At 41.3% G+C, this 26,161-nt stretch overlaps 1 protein-coding gene across 13 annotated transcripts in view; it reads left to right on the top strand.

The window, feature by feature from the left end:
* GPATCH8 (G-patch domain containing 8) overlaps positions 1–25,125 on the top strand; it is a 101,232-nt gene extending 76,107 nt beyond the window's left edge. For 12 of the 13 annotated variants that reach the window (XM_058703666.1, XM_058703670.1, XM_058703669.1 and 9 more), the window contains 5 exons: positions 407–550; positions 3,336–3,372; positions 13,796–13,845; positions 15,008–15,138; positions 18,878–25,125. In XM_058703666.1, the coding sequence (XP_058559649.1) occupies positions 407–550; positions 3,336–3,372; positions 13,796–13,845; positions 15,008–15,138; positions 18,878–22,766 (4,251 nt within the window). In that variant the 3' untranslated portion in view covers positions 22,767–25,125. The remainder of the gene's footprint in view (positions 1–406; positions 551–3,335; positions 3,373–13,795; positions 13,846–15,007; positions 15,139–18,877) is intronic. The other variant, XM_058703667.1, reaches the window with a different exon arrangement.
* Positions 25,126–26,161: the final 1,036 nt, after the last annotated feature.

The raw sequence follows: 26,161 nt of genomic DNA on the forward strand, positions 1-26,161 counted from the left end.
AAAATTAAACTCTTTCGGGGAGGCAGGGGACCACTGGGGTGGTTCAGTCAGTTACTCATCTGGTTTCGGGTCAAGTCATGATCTCATGGTTCCTGAGTTTGAGCCCCGCATCGGGCTCTGTGCTGACAGAGCTCAGAGCCTGGAACCGGCTTTGGATCCTCTTTCGTCTCCCTTTCTCTGCCCCTCACCTGCTCACGCTCTGTCTCTCTTTCTCAAAAATAAATAAACATGGAACTCTTTTTGAATGTTTATTTATTTGAAGACAACTATTAGTACACACAAATTACCCACCTAATTGCCGCTTGTGTTCCATCTAGTTTTTGCTAGTACCGCTAAATAACCGTCTTTATACCATTCACTTAAAATTCTAAGTTCATTTTTTGTTTGTATTTTGTGGTTCTTACAGGATTATGTTGACAAAGAGAAGGCCATTGCCAAAGCACTGGAAGACCTCAGAGCCAACTTTTACTGTGAACTCTGTGATAAGCAATATCAGAAACATCAGGAATTTGACAACCACATCAACTCCTATGATCATGCACACAAGCAGGTGAGGAATAGTTGCTTGCTAACAAAACAACACTTTATTTGTTAGAATTATTGAATTTTATAAATGTACCCCAAAAAGCTTGGTGACTATGGTTTCTTATATCTGCCAGTCTTTATCTGAGGTCTATCTGACTTACTTTTTTTTTTCAGTGACAAGTCCTGACATAGACCTCCCTCTTCCAAGAATTTATGTAGAGAATTGTGAGCTTCATAAATCTTGCATAAAGTTTTTGGCTTTGATTATTTTCTGAATTTGTATTTAATTTGGTAGTTCAACTGAGGATCACTAGGAGTTTTATTTCCCTTTCTCTCTCTTTGTGAACATGTTAAACTTTGAATAGTTATCCCAGACTATGGGTGCTTCATCTTCTATATACAGGAGTTCATGCTTTATTGGCTACTATTTCCTATCAGTAAGTTATTTTGTTATTTGGTATACCTTGGAAACTAGATAAATCTTGAGAAGGAAAAAGAATTAGATGCTGTTCTAACTTTAACAAAAACCTCTGATGCTGCATGTTGAAGAGCTTGCTAAAAAGTAAATTATACTTTCTTTGCAGTCTTTTTTGCTTTCACTGACTTAGAAAATAAAATTGTACCTAACTAGATACTGGCATAAAGAAGGTGGCCCAGGGGGGATTTTAGAAGAAAGAAATGGATCTTTAAATTTCTGGCTTATTGAATAATTTTGAGCCATTTGATGTTGGGTGATTTTAGCAGAATTTACTAGGTCTTTGAAGGCATAATAGTTGTATTTGTTAAACTTGTAAGATTTATGAGCATTGCTGGAATGCTGTCTTAAGTGGATCTGTTGAACCAACTTTTTTTTTTAAATACCTTTGCTTCATCTTTCAACCAGCCATAAGATTTCAGTGCACAAGTAAAGAGCAAGCTTTAAGCTTTACTAGCACAAGGATAGTTTGTAACCTGTTACACTTTTTGCAACAATCTCTCTCATGTTTAACCACACCTAACCAATTTAAGATGCTTCCACTGATAGAATTGTATCCAAGACAGCTTTTGAACTTTTGATACACCTTTGGACATTGTGTATTATCAAGGTCTGCTTAATTTGAAGAAGAGAAATATAGAGAGGATATATATGGACAAGATATATACTGGAGTTACCTTACTTTTTCAAAGAAACATCTGTCAAGAAAGAGTTACAACAGCAAATATTGCTTATCCAATAATTTTTATGGCTTCTCAGTGTATACATAATTCAAATTTGGGGGTTATTTTTTATGGAATTGAGAAAGACTTGTAGCATCTAAACACACAACCACCTTTTTGGGCTCTAAAAATTTCTTCAATTAAGAATTGTCTACGGGAGACAAAATTGTCTGTGGGGCGCCTGGCTGGCTCAGTCGGTGGAGCATGTGACTCTTGATCTCAGGGTCGTGAGTTCAGGCCCCACGTTGGGCTTAAAGCGTACTTAAAAAAAAAAAAAAAAAAAAAGTTGTCTGATAAATTAGGACTCCAGAAGAAACTTTAGGCACCAGAAGGACATTTAGAAAGGTTACATTTTTAGTTGATGAGAAGTCTCTTGAGTAAAGTTTCTATTAGAAAAAAAATAAACCAGGAAAAGTATAATTCAGACTTGAGCAATGTTTAGATTGCTTTTTCAGGGAAAATATTCTATCCAAGCAACAGAATTACAAATGAAATCTGAGCAGAAGTGCAGAACTAGTGAAATTCACATCGACAGCATTAATGTGAGGGATGATAATGTTTTAGTGATGCTGCTTTCAACTTGAGAGTAGTAGTAATTGTTACAGCTCTGGTTCATTTGAATTTGACATGTCTGTTCTGTGCACCTTGGGATGACTTCATTCTCTCTCCATGTTTCTCTGTTGCAGTGGTTTTCCACATGGGGAGTTTGTCCTCTAGGGAACACTTGACATTGTTGATTACCACAATTAGGAAGATGGTGCTACTGGCATGTAGTGGGTAGAGGTGCTTCTAAATATCCTACGATGCACAGGAAAGCTCCTTGCAACACAGAACACTTGGCCCAAAATGTCAGTAGTGCTGAGGTTGAGAAACCCTGTTCTATTAAGACTACTGAAAAACTTTCAAAGACATATGATATTGCAAAATCGTTTGGCCTTTCCTCGGTACAAACAAATCACTGTCATTTTAAGTCCCTCGTCATGTTATAAACATTTGTAAAGTGCTCATCTAGATGATCCCAAATACTCCTATTTTTTAGATTATCATTTCATTTAAAAATGAAAATACAAAATTAAGGGTTTCTTATAAGGAACTTACGGACTACCTTTCTCCATTAACATAGAAAAATGTCTGCAGTCCTTGGTCTGGGAAGAAATCTTTAGCTGGTATGGTTAATGAATGCATGTGAGCCTGTTTCTTCACCATGCTCAAAAGCCCATCTTAGGTATTAAAAAAAAGAATGAATGTAGTGTGAGTTTGTTGTTTTCTTTGGTTTTGGCGGAGTGTTCTGTATTTGGTTGAAACATAGGCTTTTTCATCTTTCTTTATACTGCCCTCTTAGTGCAGATAGAGTAGAATCTTGAAACAATGCTGTAAATATATAAACAAAAAAGTGCACAGTACTAAATTTTTTTATAGTTCTCTTCCCTTTACTTAGAATTTCTAAAGAGCCTTTAATTGCCCTTGGTACAACACAGCTAAATAACCCCTAAGAGGAGCTATGTCCTGTTTTTCATTCCTCTTTGATGGACATGAACTTACCATACAAACGGACCTACCATTTTCCAAACTCATGCTCTAAAATCATAAAGACACCCTGTCTTGTCTTCCAGGAAGGCACACAGGATTATTATGAATCTGAGATAATAGGTAAGTACATTCAACCCCTATATTAGTAATCCCTAGATTGCATCTTCCATCAAATTTTTACTATTAAAATTTCCAGAGAAATAATCTATCCTGTTAGTGGTAAAACTAGTAGTATAGACAGGATTCTGAACACGCCCTTATCTTTATTAAGCACAAATAATCTCTCAAAAAAGGGTTGTGTGGTCACCCATGTTTTGTGGTGATTTTGGGGGGTTGTTATCATGTGCCTCTCCCTATTCACTAGTTTTTCTCAAAATTTCCAAGATTTTTGTGAAGAAAGTCACTAACCTGCAAATATGAAGACCCAGCTTTTTTAAAGATGAGAAAGCTAATTAGACACTTTGGCTCTTTTCAGCAGTTTAACTCTCATTTTAAGGTGATAATTTCAATACATTTTGAAGGGTAGTCCTCTCCATTCTTCAAAAGCTAGCTCAATCTGTGATTCCTTTTTATGTAAGTTAGTCCTAATATGCCTCAGAGCTTAATAAACATTAGTATCCATCTTCTATCCCTCTTGGCTTAATTACAGTACAGTTAAGGTTACTTTGAAACTAAACATTTTTCATCTCTACGTCCTTGCATCTTTGATTATTTTGCATAGCTAAAAACAGGTCTACTAGTGGATATGATCATGGAAACCATTTTCTTGAGCTTTTCAGAGGGCCTAAATTTCAAACTACAAAGAACATTGTTTCCCAGAAGTCAATTTGTAGCAACACAGTAATAATAGTACCTTATTTTAACACTGGTTTTTTTGTTATTGTTTTGCTTTCTTTGGTGCCTTGCCACCTAGTCAGGATTCTCCCAGTCTTACTCTCTTTTATTTGTGCCACTAAGGGTCCTCTTCACCAGCCTCCAATACATAAACCAGAGGTCACAAATTGCCCCACAGATGTATTTTGTCTGGTCTTTGTAGTGTTAGATTTTTCCCATTTAATTTTGATTGGTTCTCTGTCTTTTAAAAATGAGATTTTATATAATTCAGGCTTTGTCTTATCTTGAAAAATTGAAATACCTAAGAACATTGGGCCTGCATTTCAACATAACAGTTGGCTAAAGCTGAATAGTTGCTATCTCTTTAGAAAGTCACATGCTCACTCTTCAATTAGATGTCTCTTACATCAACCTGTGTGATTCACTATATTAACTGCCAAATCCTTCTAAACATTTGAGTTTGTGACCCAGGCCCAAACCTTCCTTTTCTCTCCACACACACGGTTCTTTTTTTTTTTTTTAATTTTTTTTTTTTTTTCAACGTTTTTTTTTATTTATTTTTGGGACAGAGAGAGACAGAGCATGAACGGGGGAGGGGCAGAGAGAGAGGGAGACACAGAATTGGAAACAGGCTCCAGGCTCCGAGCCATCAGCCCAGAGCCTGACGCGGGGCTCGAACTCACGGACCGCGAGATCGTGACCTGGCTGAAGTCGGACGCTTAACCGACTGCGCCACCCAGGCGCCCCTCCACACACACGGTTCTAATTGACAGTGGAGAAGCAGCACATTGAAAAGCTGCCTCCTTATTCATCTTTAAGTGTTGGGTCCAACTTCTTTGCAATTTCAAAACCATCTGCAGTAGTCGCATCCAGTTTATCAAAATCTGGTACATATAAATTAGCGGCTTTGGGCAATTCTTTTTAGAAAGAATCAGTGTCTTGGTCAGAGGAAAGAGTGCTTTCAACCTGCTAAAATAGCTTCAGTGTGAAAACCCCTTTCACGTTTCTTGAAAAGACTGAAGTTTCATTTAATACCAAGGTCTGTTTCAACAGTAAAAATAGTGGTTTTATGAGCTGTAAATAGCTGAACTAAAACAGATTAAGCCTATAGTAAGTACCCCTCGATGACTGCTCTGTTCTGAATTGTACACAATGGGATCTGTGACTGCGTGATTTAGTTAACTCTGTCTAAACTGTTACAATTATTTTTGGGCAGTATTGCTTACTTTTCGTTGACTATTATGTATATCTGGTATTACCAAGGAATAGAAGGCTTAGTTTTCCTCATGACTCAGAATTGAAATAGGTTCTGTGTTGAAGTATTTTCTGAGAAATTCCTTGGTGATGGAAGGAATGATCATCTTTGGACTTCACATGGACTTCATTCAGATTTGGACTGGCCACTCTCCACTTGGAGTTGCACTGCTTACTGTTGCAGTTTTGCCCCTCAAGATATTCTACTGTATTTGCTCCTCTGTGTGCTTGGCACACGGGGCATCAGGACAATAAGCACATCAAAACCAATTGGACCTCTGGCAAGCCACTACAGGTTTGAGGAGCTTCAGACTGGGTTCCCTTTCTTCAGTGCTACTTTGATACTCATTGCAAGGGAAACACAAATGGAAATGTTTAAAAGGCAATAAAAAGTAAATAAAATAAGAGAGAGATAATTTTAGGGCTAAAATACAAAAGAAACTGAACTCTTCTAAAAGAAGTGTAACCACAGGGGTGCCTGGCCAGGTCAGCCAGTGGAGCGTGCACCTCTTGATCTCAGTGTTGGGAGTTCAAGCCCCACATTGGGGTGTAGAACTTACTTTGAAAATAATAATAATAATAATAATAATAATAATAATAATAATAATAATAATAATAATAGAAGCGAAACCACTTAGATACTACTGAAGATAATCACATATAATCTATATTTCATGTGTTTCTGGAGTGTTTATCCTTAGAAAACTGTAAATTGATTATTATAAACAGGTGAAATAGATTAGGAAAGCCGTAAAGTATTTATGAATCCCAAAGCTTTGTAGATGTTGACTTAAACAGCATAATTAGCTTCTGAAGAGATTATGCCTGGAGAAGCAAAGCAGATATGAAGAGGAATGCTTCCTAAGAACTTGAGACATTGTAGTTTTATTTTAGTAACCTGTAGCAGAGAGATCAAAGTTTGTTACTGCTGTGTGTGTTATTTTCTTTGGAACTGTTTTGCTTAATAAAAGAATGACATTATTTGGCTAGTCCTCCAAAAACTGAGCATGTTTTGAGTCTGTACACTTGTTGAATCTTATGTACTCACCGTCTCTGCTCTTGTTGGGAATAGACTTCTTAAATCCAGCTATCACAATCTAGTTAACCTTAGAAAATTCTTGTTTCTGTTTAGGGAAACCATCTGCTTTTGTGAGCAGGCAGGGGTAACCCTAAACAGACCCTTTGGGAACTTCATTTGCTGGTAAACTCTGTATTCTCTTCCTGGGAATTTCTGACTCTGTTCTTCATTTTGATACACATTCCCAATATGAATTAAAATGATTCTACCTTACATTCTGCAGTTTTCAACCTGTTTTCTGGCCCTGCACATTTACATTTATTACAGTGATACATTGTGGTGGAGATTCATATATGAGGCTATATGTTCTGTTGTAGTCTGAAAAGGTAAAGCAACCTAAGAATAATGATAGTCTGTGAGTGACAGTCCTGAAAAGAGAGCTCTGAACTGAGATGCTGCTATTGCATTTGCTTTAGGCCTAAGCAGTTCTTATGAATTATGCTCCTTTAAATTTTACAGAGAGGTCAAACCTTTGCCTCCAGATATGATTTTGAGGGCTATATAGTTGTATCTATTTTTTTTAAGTTTTGATTCATTTATGTTGAGAGGAAGAGCAAATGCGAGCAGGGGAGGGACGGAGAAAGAGGGAGAGAGAGAATCCCAAGCAGGCTCCACACTGTCAGAGCAGAACCCAGTGTAGAGCTTGAACTCATGAACTGTGAGAACATGACTGGAGCCGAAATCAAGAGGTGGATGTTTAGCCAACTGAGCCACCCAGGCACCCCTATATAGTTATATTTAAAACTCATTATCCACAAAACCACAGTAGTTTACCACTTCACACATATTAGGATGGCCAAAGTTAAAAAGACATCGTAACATATGTTGGAGAGGAGATGGAAAAACTGGATTACTCCTACATTGCTAGTGGAATTGTAAAATGGGGTAGCCCCTCTGGGAAACAGTTTGGCAGTTCCTCAAAATGTTAAATATAGAGTTACCATATGACCAGTGTATACCCTTGAAAAATGAAAATATGTGTCCGCACAAAAATTTGCATAAGATTGTTCATAGCAGCGTTATTAATAGTACCCCAGAAGTAGAAACAGTGCATATATCCAACAACTGATGAATGGACAAACAAAATGTGGTATATCCATACCACGGAATGTTATTCAGCAATAAAAAGGAATGACTTAGTGATAAACACAACATGCACAAGTCTTGAAAATATTACGCAGAGTGAAAGAAACCAGTCGCAAAGACCCCCATATTGTGTGATTTTATTTACATGGAAAGTCTAGAATAATCATATCTATAGAGAACATATATTAGGTTTCCAGGGACTGTGTAGAAAGGAGTAATAGGGAGTGACTGCTCATGAGCATGGAGTTTCTTTAGAGGGTAATGGAAATGTTCTAACTAAAATTAGTAGTGATGATTGCATAGCTCTGATAAACCCACCAAATTTTACACTTTAAACGGGTGAATTTTATGCTATGTGAATTGTATCTCAGTAAAATTATTTTTTTAATCTCATGATCCAGCTTAAATTTTGGTGATGGTGACTGTATGTACATATACGTACATGTATGTGAAAAAAACATGTTACAGCAGGCACAGCTTGGTACTGTAAGAATATACCACACTTTGAAGGCTTTTTGCTGACTTCCTGAAAATACCAAAGCAAGTATTTAACAAGAATTTTATGACGTATTAATTTGATATTCACCAAATGATAAGTATTGTCATAAATGACTAATTAGGACTACTCTTAGCAAAAAGAATGACTACTTCTGTATTTCCCTCTGATTTTTTTCAGTATCTATAGTCGGCATTAGTGTTTAGTTTTCTCTGTTACTGAATAAAATTTATTTTCATCACTTACTGATAAACATGTGCTAAAAAGAAAGACTTTACATCCAGTGTCCAGTAACTTGGTTTCCTTAACCATTCAACTGTAATCTTCCTTCCCTGAGTAGTTGAATGCTGAGGCTTTCTGTGTTCTTTCCTGGTCCTTTTCCTTCTTCACCACATGGTGATGTTCTGGATGGTCTCATTCAGAAGCATCAAACGCCAAGACTTGCACCCAGGTAACCTGGCCACGTGATAGCTAGAGCGTGATTACTCCAGTTTGGGAAGGGAGAGGAGATTAATGTTGTGTTGTGAAAGAGAGGCAGGAAATGGTGGGGAGAAGAGGCTATGGATTTGGGGTATGCAGGATTGTTGACACAGGGGAAAGAAAGTGGTTGAGGTTCAGAGCCGAATTAGGGACACCTGGCTGGCTCACTTGGTGGAGCGTGCAACTCTTGATCTCGGGGTTGTGAGTTTGGGCCCCATATGGGTGTGGAGATTTACTTTAAAAAAAAAAAAAAAAAGGTCGATTATACTTAGAAAAAAAGATTGCAGTACAAAACAGTTTCTTTACTATTCCCTGTCACTGTTCATTATCAACAGATAATACATGAAGTATTTAGATGTGTTCCTTCTCCCGATTTATTTTAAAACTGAAATACGTTATTGAGCATCTCTTGTGCCATAGACAACTGTATGTGCATTGCAGGGTTAGTTACAAAGACTAAGCTTTAGTCTCTGTCCTGGGAGAGGAGCATTGTTGTTGGTGAGAAGAAAGCGTGGACAGTCTTTTGACCCTACAGAGACAAGATCAGGTTTTCTCTTGAGAGTTCAGTAAATATTAGAACATAGGACTGTTAGTGGCAGTAGGAAATACTCTGCCTGTTTTTTGATGTCTGAAATTCCCTTCATCTGGAAATAGCATGTTTCTTTAAATTGAGATAAAAGATTTAAAATACTTGAGAAAAAGAATAATCAGATTTATTCCTAGTAGACTATACCCAAATATAAACTTCTAGCATCAATTTTTGTTAGAAAAGAGTAGTACCAAAAGATAACAAATATTTTATTAATTCAAAAGCTTATTTTGTTATTAGGGAAAATTATGTGCAGATGTATCTTTGTCTCATTCATTCCCAGGTCAAACGCCATGCCACTCCTTGCTAGTCACACTCCACATTATTGATAGTGTGGGCAAATTTATCACTCACATTAAAAATCTGGTAAGATTTACCAGATTCTCAATTCTCTGGTTTAATTTGTTCAGAGTTGAATAGTGGTGCAGGAGTTTGCAGAGTTGGGTAATCATGGAGTAGATATTTTGCTGCCAACACAGTGCTATTTAAGCTGCGTTTTAAGAACTGGAATGTCCTGGGGCGCCTGGGTGGCTCAGTCGGTTACGTGTCCGACTTCGGCTCAGGTCATGATCTCGCGGTTCGTGAGTTCGAGCCCCGCGTCAGGCTCTGTGTTGATGGCTCAGAGCCTGGAGCCTGTTTCAGATTCTGTGTCTCCCTCTCTCTCTGCCCCTCCCCCGTTCATGCTCTGTCTCTCTCTGTCTCAAAAATAAATAAACATTAAAAAAAAAATTAAAAAAAAAAAACTGGAATGTCCTTTACATTGAAGTCGTCTTTAGCACAAAGAACATGGTTATGTGGGTGGGTATTTCAAGCGCTGGATTATTTCTTAAGGTCTCTCCCTATATTGGTCTTTGGGAAATTTAATGGAAACTACAGCTACCATGTGATTGAGAATCAGTGAGAAAGAAATGGCCACTGTGTTCTATGCCACAAATGTATATGCTTTTTTGGAAACATGCCATTGGTTTTTCAGAACAGGATCTTCAAACCCTTTGATTTTGAATGGGGTTCAGTCTCCTTTACCTTGAATGAAATTCTGCCCAGCTGAAAAATGTATTATATGACTTAAATTGTTACTAATAAGCTTAAATAGTTCAGTGAAGAAACAAATTTACTAGCAATACTTCAGAAGGCATAATTTATAATTTTCAGAGACAAGGACATAGTAGCTTTGGAGTTAGCTTAAATGATTAATTATATCCACTCAGATCAGACTGTATCCCAGTTTGGAGTAGTCTAACTTGAATTTTTACGTATGGAATGGAATTTGCTTGGCCTTTGAAAAGTTTTTGGATTGATGACACGTCAATAAATGTTTTTCCTTGCATAAGCTCTGTCTCTTCATTTAAAAAAAATTGGGGGAGGGGGCACCTAGGTGGCTCAGTCAGTTGAGTGTCCGACTTAAGCTCAGGTCATGATCTCACAGTCTGTGAGTTCGAGTCCCGCATTGGGGCTCTGTGATGACAGCTCAGAGCCTGGAGCCTGCTTCAGACTCTGTGTCTCCCCTGTCTCTCTGCCCCTTCCCTGCTCATGCTCTGTCTCTCTCTCTCTCTTTCTAAAAAAAATAATAATAATAAACATTAAAAGAAAACTTTTTTTTTTTTTTTAACATTTATTTATTTTTGAGAGACAGAGACACAGAGAATGAGTCAGGGAGGGGCAGGGAGAGAGGGAGACACAATCCGAAGCAGGCTCCAGGCTCTGAGCTGTCAGCACAGAGCCTGATGTGGGGCCAGAACCCATGAACCATGCAATCATGACCTGAGGTGAAGTCAGACATTAAACCAACTGAGCCAGCCAGGCACCCCGAGCTCTGTCTCTTCTTTGACAGGCAGGTATGTTGCTCCTCTGTTCTCACCTTGAAGAAGTTACCTGAAGTTGTGTTCCTCTTCAGAATTTAAGAGGAAAGTAAAAGTACAGGACACAGAATTTCATATGAGCATTTAGTTGCAAATGAGCCAGGCTTTTCCATGGACTAAAATAACCAACTCTGGAAAACCTGACTCTGAATTAGGGACTTTTGCCTTTATAAAAATTACTTTTTAGGAGCACCTGGGTGGCTCAGTCTGTTAAGTGTCTAGCTCTTGGTTTCAGCCCAGGTTATGATCTCACGACTTCCTGGGTTTGAGCGCCACATCAGGCTCTATGCTGGCAGCATGGAGCCTGCTTGGGATTCCCTCCCTCCTTCCCTCCCTCCCTCCCTTTCTCCCTCTCTCCCTCTCCCTCTCTCTCTCTCTCTCTCTCTCCCTCTCTCTCTCTCTCTCCCCTTCCCCTGCTTGTGCTGTCCCTGTTTCTCTCAAAATAAATAAACTTAAAATTTTTAAATTACTTTTTACATAGGAAATTGAGAACTTTCTGATATCCTTTTTGCCATTTGACCTAATTCTTTTTTTTTTTTTTTTTTTTTTTTAAGTAATCTCTACACCTAACATAGGGCTCAAACTCATGACCCTGACATCAAGAGTGGTATACTGTACCAACTGAGCCATCCAGGCACCCATGGCCTAATTCTGTCCAGAAGTAAGGGGCTTAACATTTTAGGCTTTTTGATTCTCTAAAGAATGAGACTTCTTGCTGGATGAGAGTAATAGCTAGGAAAACCATATATCTCATATAACTTAACTATGTCCCTAATAGAGATAGGAAAATATTTATCAAACTTTTCTACAAGTGGTAAAGAATTTATTTGGGGAAAAATTAAGGATCCAGTGTTTCAGCCAAATTACTCACCAAGCATTTACCAGATGCTTTCTGTAGACTTAACTACTGTTCTGTGCACTACGGTGTTGATTACAAAGATCAGCTACGTGAGCCCCACATTGAGTGTAGAGATTGTTTTTAAAATAAAAATTTTTAAAGGAGGGGCTCGGCTGATAAAGAATGTGACTCTTCATCTCGAGGTTGTGAATTCAAGCCCCACATTGGGTGTGGAGATTACTTAATAAATAAAAGTGAAGTTTAAAAAAAGAGCAGCTACAGTCTCTGCCCCAAATAAAAGAACAGAGACAATATTGAACTTTTTTTATTTATGTTTGAGAGAGAGGGAGAGAGTGTGAGCAGGGTGGGGTGGGCGGAGAGAGGGAGGAAGACACAGAATCAAAAGCAGGTTCCAGGCTCTGAGCTATCAGCCCAGAGCCCAATATGGGGCTCAACTCACAAACTGCGAGATCATGACCTGAGCTGAAGTCGGATGCTTAACCAACTGAGCCATCCAGTTGCCCCAGTATTGAACAATTTTGATACATAAAGTGCTTTATATTTATTTTGACACTTACCCTCATAAACCTGCTAGAATGGCCCTATTTTTCTCATGGGGGAGACTGGAGCTCATAGAGATGAAATCATCACTTGCTTGGTAATTAATGGATTTGAACACAAGTCTTTCTGACTCAAACTTTACACATACTGCTTTTCTGAAAGGCAAAAATAAGTATAGACAGAGCAAAGTATGATGGTTGCTAGATGAGTACTTAACAAAATACTAAGTTCAGAAAGAAGAAAAAAATTTTATGAGGTATCAGTAAAGACTTTGGAGGGGGATTTAGTCTGACCTTGGGTAGAATCTGTTTTTATCATCAAAATACCCTCACCTGAAAGACCTCAAACATACATTTTGGGTTTGGGAGAGTTGCCAAGCCCTATCTCTAAGGTTTGGGTTAGAACTCTGGGGTTCCCAATTTTACATTTGAGACTTTAAAGTTTGTAAAGGTGATTTAGGAATGTTTGCTACACCCTGTTTGGTGTATAGCTTCACCTAGAATGGGGCTGCACTCAGATTTGTTTTACTGACCTCATCCCATTTTCATCCCTCCCTACCTCCAATTATGTTATGGTAAGAATTTGAGATACAGCGTCTTCAGGATGATGTGGACATAGTCTTATCCCTTCAGCTTCAAGGTTGCACCAAGTGGTTGCTGAATGATTGGAAAGCCTAACCTCTGTCTGATTTAGCTTGGAAACTCCAGGCTTTGATAAAATGCTCATTCTTCTAGAAAGTATCCTGTAGTTTGGGAAATAACTCCTAAAAGTAATCAAATATTTGTAGGAAGGAAGGAAGGAAATGAGCAGGCACTGGGAAATTTTGCAGGCCTATGGGGTGGCTAGAGTGAAGGTGGCAGATATGAGAAAAACATATGTTCTATTTAAATTTTGGCTAGAGCGCCTGGTAAATGTTTGGGGCAGAAAAAAACTAAGTTTGTAGCCTGAAATAATGATACAATAGTCCTGACAGGCTCTTTCTGTCTCATTCTCCTTGAAAGGAAGAAATTGGAATTCATATTTATTCAAGATAGTTGATCCACCGTCTTGAAGTGGTTTTTATAAAATTCTTAATTCTGGATAGCCAGCTTTAGGAAAACGTTTTGCCAGCTGTTGGTTACTTGAACATTCCCAAAATAAAGGTAAATGAAAATAAGATAGACGGTTTCTAGGTAGCAGTGGTCTTTCCTGAAGTTCTGTTAACTATTTTTCCTGAATGTAGACAGGTCCATGTATCCAGGAGAGATTATTACTGTGTCAGTCTCTGTGTATGTACACATATATGTGTTGTACAGGTGCTTCCCTCTCCCCCACCCTTTTAGAGTTGATGGCTTTGTCCCTGATTGTTCAGTATAATAGTTTGCAGATTCACTAAGAGAGCCTGTGTAGTAATGCTTGCTTTATTTTTTTTTCTCTTCCACTCTTGTTTTATTTTTACTTTTTTTTCTTTGTGATGTGACATTTTCAGCTGATGTATTGAAAGCAAATCCTTCTAATTTGGGAGCCCAGATCACAAGAGTGAGTTTTTCTACTAGTGTCTTTAGCTGTATATCTTTTTTTGTGTGTGTCTTTCCACCCTTTTCCCTTCCCAATTCAAAAATATTCAAAACACATTTCATAAATATTAGATATGAAAATTCCTCTGTCTGTTGAACATCATGCCCTTCCACAAAGCAATGTCCACTTTATATTGGGTCAAATTCCTTTTCCTAATGCTATTGTAAAAGCATAGGCTAATGTATGTGTTTTGTTTTGGTTTGTTTTTTATATTATCTAGTGTGTTGGAAATAATTTTAGTTCTGTCTTCATTGCAGATATGTCTGGACTTTGTCACCAGTGTGTCATCAGCACTGTTCTTTTTTGGTTGTTGTTGTTTTGTTTTGTTTTAAGGAAAATTATATACTAGTTTCTGAGAATAAAAGATTCATTCTTTTATCAGGATTTTAAGTAATAAATCCTTTGACTTATCTCTGTTCTCTCCTCATCCCCTGGATGTTCCTCTCAGGGCCATGAAGGAATGGAAAAGCTATACATATTACTCTCTAATTTCAGCAGACTGACCAGACGCAAGTGGTCAGACTGGTGAGCTCTGAACATGCTAGCATTGGAAGATGGTTTGTGTGATAGTCACAGGAAAACTTCATGCTGAAAAGAAATAGCACCTTTTTATGGTGAAATAAAAGTATGCTTTCTATTTGTTTTGATTCACATAACCTCCCCATGTAAGCTGTACATTGCTTTTTAAGATCTTACTCCTGGGTAATTTTCTGTACTAGCCTAACCCCTTTCTGTTCTCTTTGGCTTGTGTTATTACAATTTATCTCATGTTCTGTTTGTTTAGTTTTGCATCCTGGAGGAGCAGGTGATTAAATAGTCCCTTTTTTTTCCTCCTAATGTTCTAAAATTTGCTTGTTGTATCTGAAAACATTTAATTTTGCCCAGTAAAGTAAATGGTATGCTGTCCTAATTAGAAATGCAGGTACTCCAAGTGTTTTATCCAAAGTAATCTGCCATTGTGGTTTCAGTTACTGAGAGTATTTAAACAGTGTGTTCTACGCTAGCACTATAACCATTGATTGAGAGTAAATATTCTAAAGGCCTTGTTTTCAGGATCCCCAAATTATTCTAAATCACCCACCCTCTGTTCCCTTGTTTTTGTTTGTTGTTGTTGTTACACCAGAGATTGAAAGATCTCAAGCAGAGAGAGTTTGCTCGAAATGTCTCTTCAAGATCCCGCAAAGATGAGAAGAAACAGGAAAAAGCCCTTCGGCGGCTCCATGAATTGGCTGAGCAAAGGAAACAAGCTGAATGGTGAGGATATGTTCCTTTATTTTCTTTTTTTTTTTTTCCTCTCGAGTTTTTATTTTTATTTATATTTTTGAGAGAGCACGACAGGGAGGGACAGAGAGAGAGGGAGACAGAATCCCAAGCAGGCTCTGCACTGTCAGCACAGAGCCCTCTGTGGGGCTCAAACTCACGAACTGTGAGATCATAACCTGAGCTAAAAGTCACGAGTCAGATACTTAACTGACTGAGCCACTCAGGCACCCTGAGGATATTTTCTCCCAGAGGGTTCTACAGATAGTTATAATCCTTAAGATTTTAGATTATAATTTAAGATTTAAGATTTAAGAATTATAACCCTTGGGGCACCTGGATGGCTCAGTTGGTTAAGCATCTGACTCTTGATTTCAATTCAGGTCATGATCTCACAGTTGTGAGATCAAGCCCCTTGTGGGGCTCTGTGCTAGGCATGGAGCCTGCTTAAGATTCTCTCTCTCCTTCTCCCTCTGCCCCTCCCTCCTGCTCACTCTTCCTGTCAAAAAAATAAAAAAGGAATTACAATACTAATTAGTGTATCTTTCTTTCAAACTGAAAGCATATCTGTAATTAGAGTGTAATATACTGATGAGGAATATGCACTTCTGAGGCCCTATCCTACCTTCTGTCCCACCTTAGTTATCTAAGCTCTATGCCTCAGTTTCCTTATCTATAAAATGGAGATGATAATAGTAACAATTTACCTCTTACAGTTGTGAGGAGTGATTATCTTTTCATCAAAAGTGCATTGTAGGGGAGCCTGGGTGGCTCCATCAGTTAAGTGTCCAACTCTTGATTTCAGCTCAGGTCATGATCTCATAGTTGTGAAGTCAAGCCTCACATTAGGCTCCACACTGGGCATGGAGCCTGCTTAAAATTTTCTTTCTCCCTCTGCCCCTCTCCCCTGCTCATGTTCATTCTCTTTCTCTCTCTCTCAAATAAAAAAAAAAAAAAGGCCTTAGAGTGCCATGCCATAGAAGATGCTCAGTAAATTGATAAAGTCTACAAATATTTTTCCCATTTTTCAGCATTCTTCTGTAGAAAAGCACATATATTACAGTATTCTGTTTTATAGCTAAAAAGTACTGGCGCAAAGATTCAAGTGTTATAACTTCCTTTTAAGTACTATACAGTTAGTAATAACCACTAAAACCTAAGTATTCTATCCATTTATTTCTCTGCAGGTTCCTACCTTCTTGAGTGTTCTTTTTAATCTTCCTTCATGGTTCTTGATGATTATCAACTTGGGAGCTGGTATTTAGCCTTAGGTGGAATTTACCCCACCTGGGGCAGAATTTCCAAGCAACTAGACTTTGGGGACCCAAAGCATCTGAGGATTCATGCAGTATGTGCCCTGATGAGAAAGACTTAGGCTCCCATGTTTGTTTGTTTATTTGTTTATTTTTTTCCAAGTTTATTTATTTTGAGAGAGAGCACAAGCAGGGGAGGAGCAGAGAGAAGGCAGACAGAATCCAAGCAGGCTTCATTCACGCTGTCAGCGCAGAGCATGATGTGGGGCTGAACTCATGAACCATGAGGTCATGACCTGAGCCAAGATCAAGAATCAGACGCTTAACCGACCGTGCCACCTAGGTGCCCCCCATGTTTGTTTTTAATGGCTGTCCAGGATCAAAGGAAGTAACTGGTTACAGTAGAAAGAAACTATGACTATGGTTGTGTTTTGGTTTTTTTTTTTTTTAACGTTTATTTATTTTTGAGACAGAGAGAGACACAGCATGAACAGGGGAGGGGCAGAGAGAGAGGGAGACACAGAATCGGAAGCAGGCTCCAGGCTCTGAGCCATCAGCCCAGAGCCTGACGCGGGGCTCGAACCCGCGGACCGCGAGATCATGACCTGAGCTGAAGTCGGACACTCAACCGACTGAGCCACCCAGGCGCCCCTGACTATGGTTTTTAAAAGTTTACAGCCAAGTTGGGGGCACAGATACCAAGTTCCCGGACTTACTAGGTTCATTTTGTCTCTGGATCCTTTTTTTACTTACTTCTCTGAGTGTTTTGGAAAAAGAAGGAAGGGAGAGAACACATAGTATAAGTTGTGAAACAGAATTAACTGCTGAGCTCTAATGTTGAGTTAAACTGCCTATAAACTGGTTCTGATTCCTTCTTTGGGCAGCTTTTTATATAGTAACATGTTACTCTTGGGCATATCACAAAGCTGTCTTCTCAAAAAGTATATACCAGGTCACTTTCTAACTTAGGACGTATTTTAATACATGTTTTTCTTCAGAAGTGTCTTGGTAGTTGTCACTTTCATAAGCAAACAGTTAAAAGATGACCAAGTAATCTCTTGGGAGAATAAAAGAAGGTTTGACCAATCATCAGGTATTTCATTGTCCCAGAATTAATGCATGACCCCATCATATGTATTATTGAATTAACATGGTAAAGAGTAAGCAAAAGAACAAAATAAAATCCCTTCTTATTCACCTAGAGGGTCTCTTTGCCATGAGGTAGGTTTCGTGGCACAGTGTGTCTCTTGCTATCTAAATCTTTTGGGTCCCTGTCTTTCATTAGCAAGAGTTTTTAGAGAACAAGGGATAACATATCATCCAAATATATGTAGTCCCTGAATTTAGGATAGTTTGTAGCTAGGGATCAGATAACAAGACTTCATCTAAATAGATACCTGATAAGTTTACCTTAAGTTTGGCTTGAAAGGTACCTCAAGTGTATAGTCCACACACTGTAAAAATTTCAGACATGACATGAGTTTAAAACACTGGCTTTGAGGCTTCTCTGTGTTCCTTTTTTCAGAGCTGAGAAAGTGTTTGGTAGCATCATGATCATCGTACAGAATGTCCAGAAATCAAAAAACCAAAGCAAATGCCAGACATACTAACCAGAGACTACCATAGAGTAACACAGTGGAAGTTTCTGACTGTGATAAACTCAGAAAATATCCACATTTTAAAAAGTAAAATTTGAGGAGCAACTGAGTGGCTCAGTCAGTTAAGCGTCCAGTCTTGATCTTGGCTCAGGTCATGTGGGTCCTAGCCTCGCATCGGGCTCTGTGCTGACAGTGTGGAGCCTTCTTGGAATTCTCTCTCCTCTCTCTGCCCCTGCCCCACTCGATGCTCACTCTTTCTCTCAAAATAAATGAATATACTTAAAAAAAAAAAAAAAAAAAGTATAATTTGAAAACACAGAGGAAATTAGAGGGGTTTTTTGAGCTGAATGAAATACAATCTTTGTGAATAGATGTTCAGCCACCCATTTGATGGCATACTGATGGGTGGAATGACTCAGTAAGAAATGAGAACAGGAGTGCCTGGCTGGCTCAGTCAGAAGAGCACACAACGCTTGATCCTCAAGCCCCACATTGGGTGTAGAGATTACCTAACAAAATAAATAAACTTAAAAAAGAAATGAGAACAAATACAGGATGGGTCAGCTGTACCAGGTGGTAATGACAGACTATTTGAATTGTGTAATAAAGCTTTACTTTTTAAATTCTGGACAGCTTAGGAAGAAATAGTATTAACTGGCTGGCCCTGGGAGTACAGCTAATTAGTACGTTAACAGTATGAGACTTTGCCTAAACCCACTGAGCAAGTATCTCTTTTTGGCACAGGGCTAGGAAATGACCGCCACTCAGTGTCTTCGGGTCCAACCTGCAATGAACAGTGGAACGTGAGAGAGAAGTGTTATATAAGAAGTATGAAGTGTATACCGCTAACCTTTTTTGTTATTTTTCTAAACCCTTGTGCAGTGCACCTGGAAGCGGTCCCATGTTCAGACCAACCACAGTGGCTGTAGACGAAGAAGGCGGAGATGATGATAAAGATGAGTCAGCTACAAACAGTGGCACAAGTGCCACAGCCACTTGTGGCCTGGGATCTGAATTCTCCACAGATAAAGGAGGCCCTTTCACTGCAGTACAAAGCACTAATACCTCTGGACTGGCACAGTCTCCTGGGTTAGCCTCCCAAGGCATCAGCTTTGGCATTAAGAATAATCCAGGAACTCCACTGCAGAAATTGGGAGTGTCATTTTCCTTTGCCAAGAAGGCTCCTGTCAAACTCGAATCAATAGCGTCAGTGTTCAAGGACCACGCAGAGGAAGGACCCTCTGAAGACGGAGCCAAAGCTGATGAGAAAGGTTCTGACCAAGGATTGCAGAAGATGGGAGAATCTGATGGTAGCAGTAATCTTGATGGTAAAAAAGAGGATGAAGACCCTCAGGATGGAGGGTCCCTAGCCTCAACATTATCTAAGTTAAAAAGAATGAAGCGAGAAGAAGGAGCTGGGGCTGCAGAGCCAGAGTATTACCACTACATTCCCCCAGCACACTGCAAAGTAAAACCAAATTTCCCCTTCCTACTCTTTATGAGAGCCAGTGAACAGATGGAAGGTGATAATAGTATGCACCCAAAGAATGCCCTAGAGAGCAAAAAAAGCAGTTCTCCCAAGCCTAAAGGCTGTATCAAGGTGATAGCAAGCCAAGGAGCAGAAAAGACAGTTGATGAAGTCTCGGAGCAACAGACAGAAACCAGTGCCACAGAGCCCTCAGAGCCTGGAAGCAAAGCTGAGACAAAGAAGACCTCAGGAGGGGATGTAAGTGAGCAGAGTTTAGAGAGTCCATGTCAGAAGGCTTCAGAGAATCAAATATATGAGTCTGACCCCTCTAAAGAAACCTCTCAGATCACCCCAGCAGGGAAAGAAAGCCAGGAGGGACCCAAACATCCTACTGGTCCCTTCTTTCCAGTTTTGAGCAAAGATGAAAGCACTGCCCTCCAGTGGCCATCGGAACTCTTAATTTTTACCAAGGCAGAACCCTCCATTTCATACAGTTGTAACCCTTTATACTTTGACTTTAAACTTTCAAGGAACAAAGATGCCAGAGCTAAAGGGACCGAAAAACCAAAGGACATAGGAGGCTCCTCAAAGGACCATCTCCAGGGCCTTGATGCTGGTGAGCCAAATAAAAGCAAAGAGGGTGGAGAGAATGTAGAACATTCCTCAGGAGGCAGAATGGATGCACCTGCTTCTGGGTCTGCCTGTAGCAGTCTGAACAAGCAAGAACCTGGAGGCAGCCATGGGTCAGAGACAGAGGACACAGGGAGAAGCCTTCCTAGCAAGAAAGAACGATCTGGGAAGTCCCACCGACACAAAAAGAAAAAGAAGCACAAAAAATCCAGCAAACACAAACGGAAACATAAGGCTGACCCGGAAGAGAAAAGCTCTAAGACAGAGTCTGGGGAGAAGTCTAAGAAGCGCAAGAAACGAAAACGAAAGAAGAACAAGTCATCAGCCCCCGCGGATTCTGAACGGGGACCCAAACCAGAACCCCCTGGGAGTGGTAGCCCTGCACCACCAAGACGACGGCGGCGAGCTCAAGATGACTCCCAGCGGAGATCCCTCCCAGCTGAAGAAGGGAGCAGCGGCAAGAAGGACGAAGGTGGAGGTGGTGGCAGCTCCCAGGATCATGGTGGGAAGAAACACAAAGGTGAGCCTCTAACTTCATCCTGCCAGCGAAGAGCTGGCACCAAGCGGAGCAGCCGGTCCAGCCATCGAAGTCGACCCAGTAGTGGAGATGAAGATAGTGACGATGCTTCGTCACACCGGCTACACCAGAAGTCTCCGTCCCAGTACAGTGAGGAGGAGGAAGAGGAGGAAGACTCAGGCAGTGAGCATTCCCGGAGCCGTTCCCGGTCGGGCCGGCGCCATTCCTCACACCGTTCCTCCCGGCGTTCTTACTCAAGTAGCTCCGATGCTTCTTCAGACCAGAGCTGCTACAGCAGACAGCGCAGTTACTCTGATGACAGCTACAGTGACTATAGTGACCGATCTCGAAGGCACTCCAAGCGCTCCCATGACTCTGACGACTCGGACTATGCCAGCTCCAAACACCGGTCCAAACGGCACAAGTACTCCTCTTCTGATGACGACTATAGCCTCAGTTGCAGCCAGTCCCGAAGCCGGTCTCGGAGTCATACCAGGGAGCGCTCAAGGTCCCGGGGCCGCAGCCGCAGCAGCAGCTGTAGTCGCAGCCGGAGCAAACGGAGAAGCCGCAGCACCACGGCCCACAGCTGGCAGCGGAGCCGAAGCTATAGCCGTGACCGCAGCCGCAGCACCAGGAGCCCTTCCCAGCGATCAGGTTCCAGGAAGGGATCATGGGGTCACGAAAGCCCTGAGGAGAGGCGTTCTGGTCGTCGAGACTTCATCCGCTCTAAAATCTACCGCTCCCAGTCTCCCCACTATTTCCGATCAGGCCGGGGAGAAGGTCCTGGGAAGAAAGATGACAGCAGAGGAGACGATGGTAAAGGGACAGGCCTGCCCTCCCAGAACAGCAACATTGGTGCCGGAAGGGGGTCAGAAGGTGACTGCAGCCCCGAAGACAAGAACTCCGTTACTGCCAAACTGCTCCTGGAGAAGATTCAGTCAAGGAAAGTGGAGAAGAAACCCAGTGTGAGTGAGGAGGTGCTGGCCACCCCTGCTAAAGCTGGGCTCAAGCTCAAGGACCCCCCACAAGGTTATTTTGGGCCCAAGCTCCCCCCATCTCTTGGCAATAAGCCTGTTCTTCCACTGATAGGGAAGCTCCCAGCTACCCGAAAGCCGAACAGCAAGAAATGTGAAGAGTCTGGCTTAGAAAGGGGGGAAGAGCAAGAACAGTCAGAGACAGAAGAAGGGCCTCCAGGGAGTAGTGACGCCCCATTTGGACATCAGTTCCCCTCAGAGGAAACAGCTGGCCCCTTATCAGACCCACCCCCAGAAGAGCCAAAGTCTGAAGAAGTTACTGCTGATCACCCTGTTGCTCCACTAGGCACCCCAGTGCACTCAGACTGCTATCCTGGGGACCCCACCATCTCCCATAACTACCTCCCTGACCCCAGCGATGGGGACACCCTAGAGTCCTTGGATAGTGGCAGTCAGCCAGGCCCTGTGGAATCCGGCTTGCTGCCTATAGCGCCAGACCTTGAGCACTTCCCCAGTTATGCACCTCCCAGTGGGGATCCTAGTATTGAGTCAGCTGACGGGGCTGAGGATGCTTCCCTGGCCCCCCTAGAGAGCCAGCCCATCACCTTCACCCCTGAGGAGATGGAGAAGTACAGCAAGCTCCAGCAGGCCGCACAACAGCACATCCAGCAGCAGCTTCTAGCCAAGCAAGTAAAGGCCTTTCCAGCCTCGGCTGCCCTGGCCCCAGCCACGCCAGCCCTGCAGCCTATCCACATTCAGCAGCCAGCCACAGCCTCTGCCACCTCAATCACAACTGTTCAGCATGCCATCCTGCAACATCATGCGGCGGCAGCTGCCGCCGCCATCGGAATTCACCCCCACCCTCATCCCCAGCCACTCGCCCAAGTGCATCATATTCCCCAGCCCCACCTGACCCCCATTTCCTTGTCCCACCTCACTCACTCAATCATCCCTGGCCACCCGGCCACCTTTCTCGCTAGCCATCCCATCCACATCATTCCCGCCTCAGCCATTCATCCTGGGCCCTTCACCTTCCATCCTGTCCCACACGCTGCCCTCTACCCTACCCTGCTTGCTCCGCGGCCTGCTGCAGCAGCTGCCACCGCCCTCCACCTTCACCCACTACTTCACCCCATCTTCTCAGGTCAGGACCTGCAGCACCCGCCTAGCCATGGCACATGAGTTGGGGGATGGGAGCCCAGGTAGGGCCAGGGAAGGTGACCCCTATATCTTCCCTCGGGGGTGTTGAGCCATTAATACCAGCAAGTGGAAGCTGGGATGGGCAGTGTCTGACAGCCAAAGAATCGAGTTTTGGCTTGCAGGGGTGGTTTTAGATTCGAGGTTTGCTTTGGGTTTACTATCAGGGATTTTTTTTTCCCTTCGCCCCTTTCTGTTTGTCCCTCCCTCTCCTGTGTTTCTAAGTTAGGGAACACCAGTAAGTGCTACCCACCCCTCTGCGGCAACATCTCCAAACTGTCAAGTTTGGATATTCCTCTCTTCCCTCTACTTTTTATCCTCCACTCTTCCCTTCTGTAAATTTTAAAACATTTTTTCCTCTCTGGCCGGAGGTTTGTCCATCTGGTCCTGCCCTCTCAGTGTCTTTGACCATCCCTTGGTGACCTTATGCTATCCCGGGTGAGGTGGAAAGGGAGTCTGACCCGGAACCAGATGCTACTCAGGCTGTTATTCAATCAGTCCACTTCCCACACAAACAGAAAGCCACACATTTGGCACTGTTGTCCTCATATCCCTCATCCCAGAAGAGGTATCTGCATATCCCAGAAAAGAAGATCCTATCATGAATAGAAGCTATGCGGAACATAGAGTCGCCCATGTGCTTCCCCAGAGAGGAGCTCATGTGTCTGAAGGGTGTATTTTCTTCTGTCATGTTGATGTTTCCTTCTTAATTTATAGGATTTTTTTTAATGTAAAAAATTGCACTGAACTCTATAAACGTAAATGCTGCTTTTTGTAGCTCATATTAAAAAAAAAAAGTTCCATATTTGTAGTATACTGCAATAATATTTTTTACATCCAGCTCTTTAAGTGATCCTTGTTCTGGTGGCTTTGTGTAAATATGTTTGCCCTAGTTGAACTAAGAAACTTTAAAGGTTATAAAATGAAAACAAAAAATAAAGTATCTGTTTTCTGCTAGATGCAAAAATGACTAAGCATGTATATTTTATCAAGCTCATGTATTTTTTGAAGTTATGAACTATAAAAATGTTAAAACAAAAAAAGAACAATTGTTTAACATTTTTTGCTGGGACAGAACGTTTAGTTAATTCGCAGTAAGTGGTGCCCCCAGCACTGGGATTTGGTTGTTTTTTGTTTTTGTTTTTGTTTTTCAACTAATGGGCAGCAGTCAGCTGGGGGTGTCAGAGGGGTCCTCAGTTATGACATCTCCCTCATGTGCTTTGCAGTTTTATACAGAGAGGTGAGCCCACAGAGGAGGAGAGAAATTTGAGAGCTTTGTTCTCTGGAAGCAGGGAGATTCAGAGTGATTGTCTGGGGGATTTCCTGGGTTTTCTGGGGACCTTGTTCCGGGCAGTCCATTTGCCTTCCTAGTACTTAGCCCCCCTCTGACAGTTTTTGTTGTTGTTTTTGTTGTTATTTTTTGTTTTGTTTTGTTTTTAATGTGCCTTCTGGGTTGGCTAGAAACAGAAGTAGAAGTAGACTTGAGGATGATGAGTTGGGACAGTTTCTTCCCCCCTTGTTGGGAGGTGAGCATATTTATAGATACTGCAGATTATTTTGCTTCCTAGTTTCCATGCCTTCTGCCCAGCTTAGTTTAAGCAGTGAAGATTTTTTTTTTCCTTTTCTCCCGTGACACCTACCGGAGGAAGTACCACTTTCATTTCTCTTCTTCCTCTTGCCTTTCACCAGGGCTCTCAGACCTAATTCACGTACTGGCCCAAAGGTGTTTATATTGCAGGTCTCATCTTTGGTGTAGGTAGCAGTTCTCTATTTGGCATTTCCCTACCCATTCCTGTGGCTGGAATTGGTTGGGTGGTTACCGGACAGGAAAAATCAAACCCTACTCACTTGGGCCAAGGCTCTGGGTTCTGCCTTTCTTCTCAGATTCCCAAAAGAAAAAGGTTTTGAGTTTATGAGAAGCAAGTGCTGGGCAAACAAGGCTCCTGCCTGAGCCTCCTACCTGTTCAGTGCTCCTCCTCTGATTCAGAAGCATCACTTTGGCTAACTAGCACTGGAAAAATGAAATCATCTGTTTGAAGTGAAGGGACTCATTTTTCTTTGCTTTCAGCCCATGTAAATATTTAAATAATACAGTATTAACATTTTTGTGCTGCTTCCCATTAGCTTGTAGATTGAGCCATACTCTGGCTGCCTCTCTACCTTCCTGGGGGCAGTTTTCTTTAACTTTCAGAATAGTGATTTTAAAACTTAAAAAACAAAATAACCTATCCTTACTTACAAACATTACAGATTGTATTTAACTTTATCACATATGATAGAGATATATATGCTGTAAAATTAGGGAAAGGAACTTTCTAATAAACCAATGATTTGTGGAAACTTAGCAGAGTCTGTCGTGATTGTTGCCCCATCCACTCAAGTTGGGAAGGGATGGAGTTGTGGGTTACAAATAATACCTTGTTTGAAGTGATCAAGGAATAGAGTCTTGCGAACGAGTTGCTTATGATGTTTGGAATTGAGCTTCTCAAGACAGGCTGCCCACGTAGCAGCAGATTGTGCTGTGGGAGGAAATAATAGTGGTTAATTTTCTTTTAGTCTTAGGTGGATGTCTTGGAATATGCACCTCGTTGCCACACTTTCCCATGAGAATTTTCTTCTATGTCTACTTTTTTGCTCAGTTGAAATACAATCTCTGTGTAGTAGAATGTGTGGCATGTAGGTGCTCACTAAACGGCATTGGAATTTCTGGCTTCAATTTTCAGGATTTGGAATGCACTTCAGGGGCAGTGGGATTACAAGTCATCTGCCTGGATTTTGCCTTCCTGATGGAGTTTTGTATACCCGAACCAGTCTTGAGTTATTCTTCTTAACCTCATAATAATAACAATGCTTCAGAGCTGCGTAGTAAAAGGAAATGTGCCCTAATTGTTACAGCAGATAAAAACCTGTCTCTACTCTTCTGTATCAAAAAAGTGACAAAAGGCAGAGGAAGTTTAGTTTCGAAAGCTAACCATAGATTTGAAATGATAAATTGAGATCCCTCTCTCTTCCTCAGACTTTCAGGAAGGAGGAGTACAAAGTCTGTTTCTTTCCTAATCTCTCATGCAGCTGTGTTCTCCCTAGACAAAAGAGAAGCTATTCAATTTGAACCTTGGGTTGGATGCTCAGATCTTCCTGCCTTCCTAACTGAGCAAAATCCCTGCCCAGAAAGAAGGAATGTTACAAAGTGAAAGTGAAGGACGCCTGGGTGGCTCAGTCAGTTGAGTGTCTGGACAACTCTTGATTTCGGCTCAGGTCATGATCCTGGTGAGAGTTCGAGCCCCACATTGGGCTTGTTTGCGCTGAGGGCACAGAACCTGCTTGGGATTCTCTCCCTCTCTCTGCCCCTCCCCCCTACTCATCCTCATGCGTGTGCTCTT

Source organism: Neofelis nebulosa, chromosome 16 (genome assembly GCF_028018385.1).
Source record: "Neofelis nebulosa isolate mNeoNeb1 chromosome 16, mNeoNeb1.pri, whole genome shotgun sequence".
Lineage (NCBI taxonomy): Eukaryota > Metazoa > Chordata > Mammalia > Carnivora > Felidae > Neofelis > Neofelis nebulosa.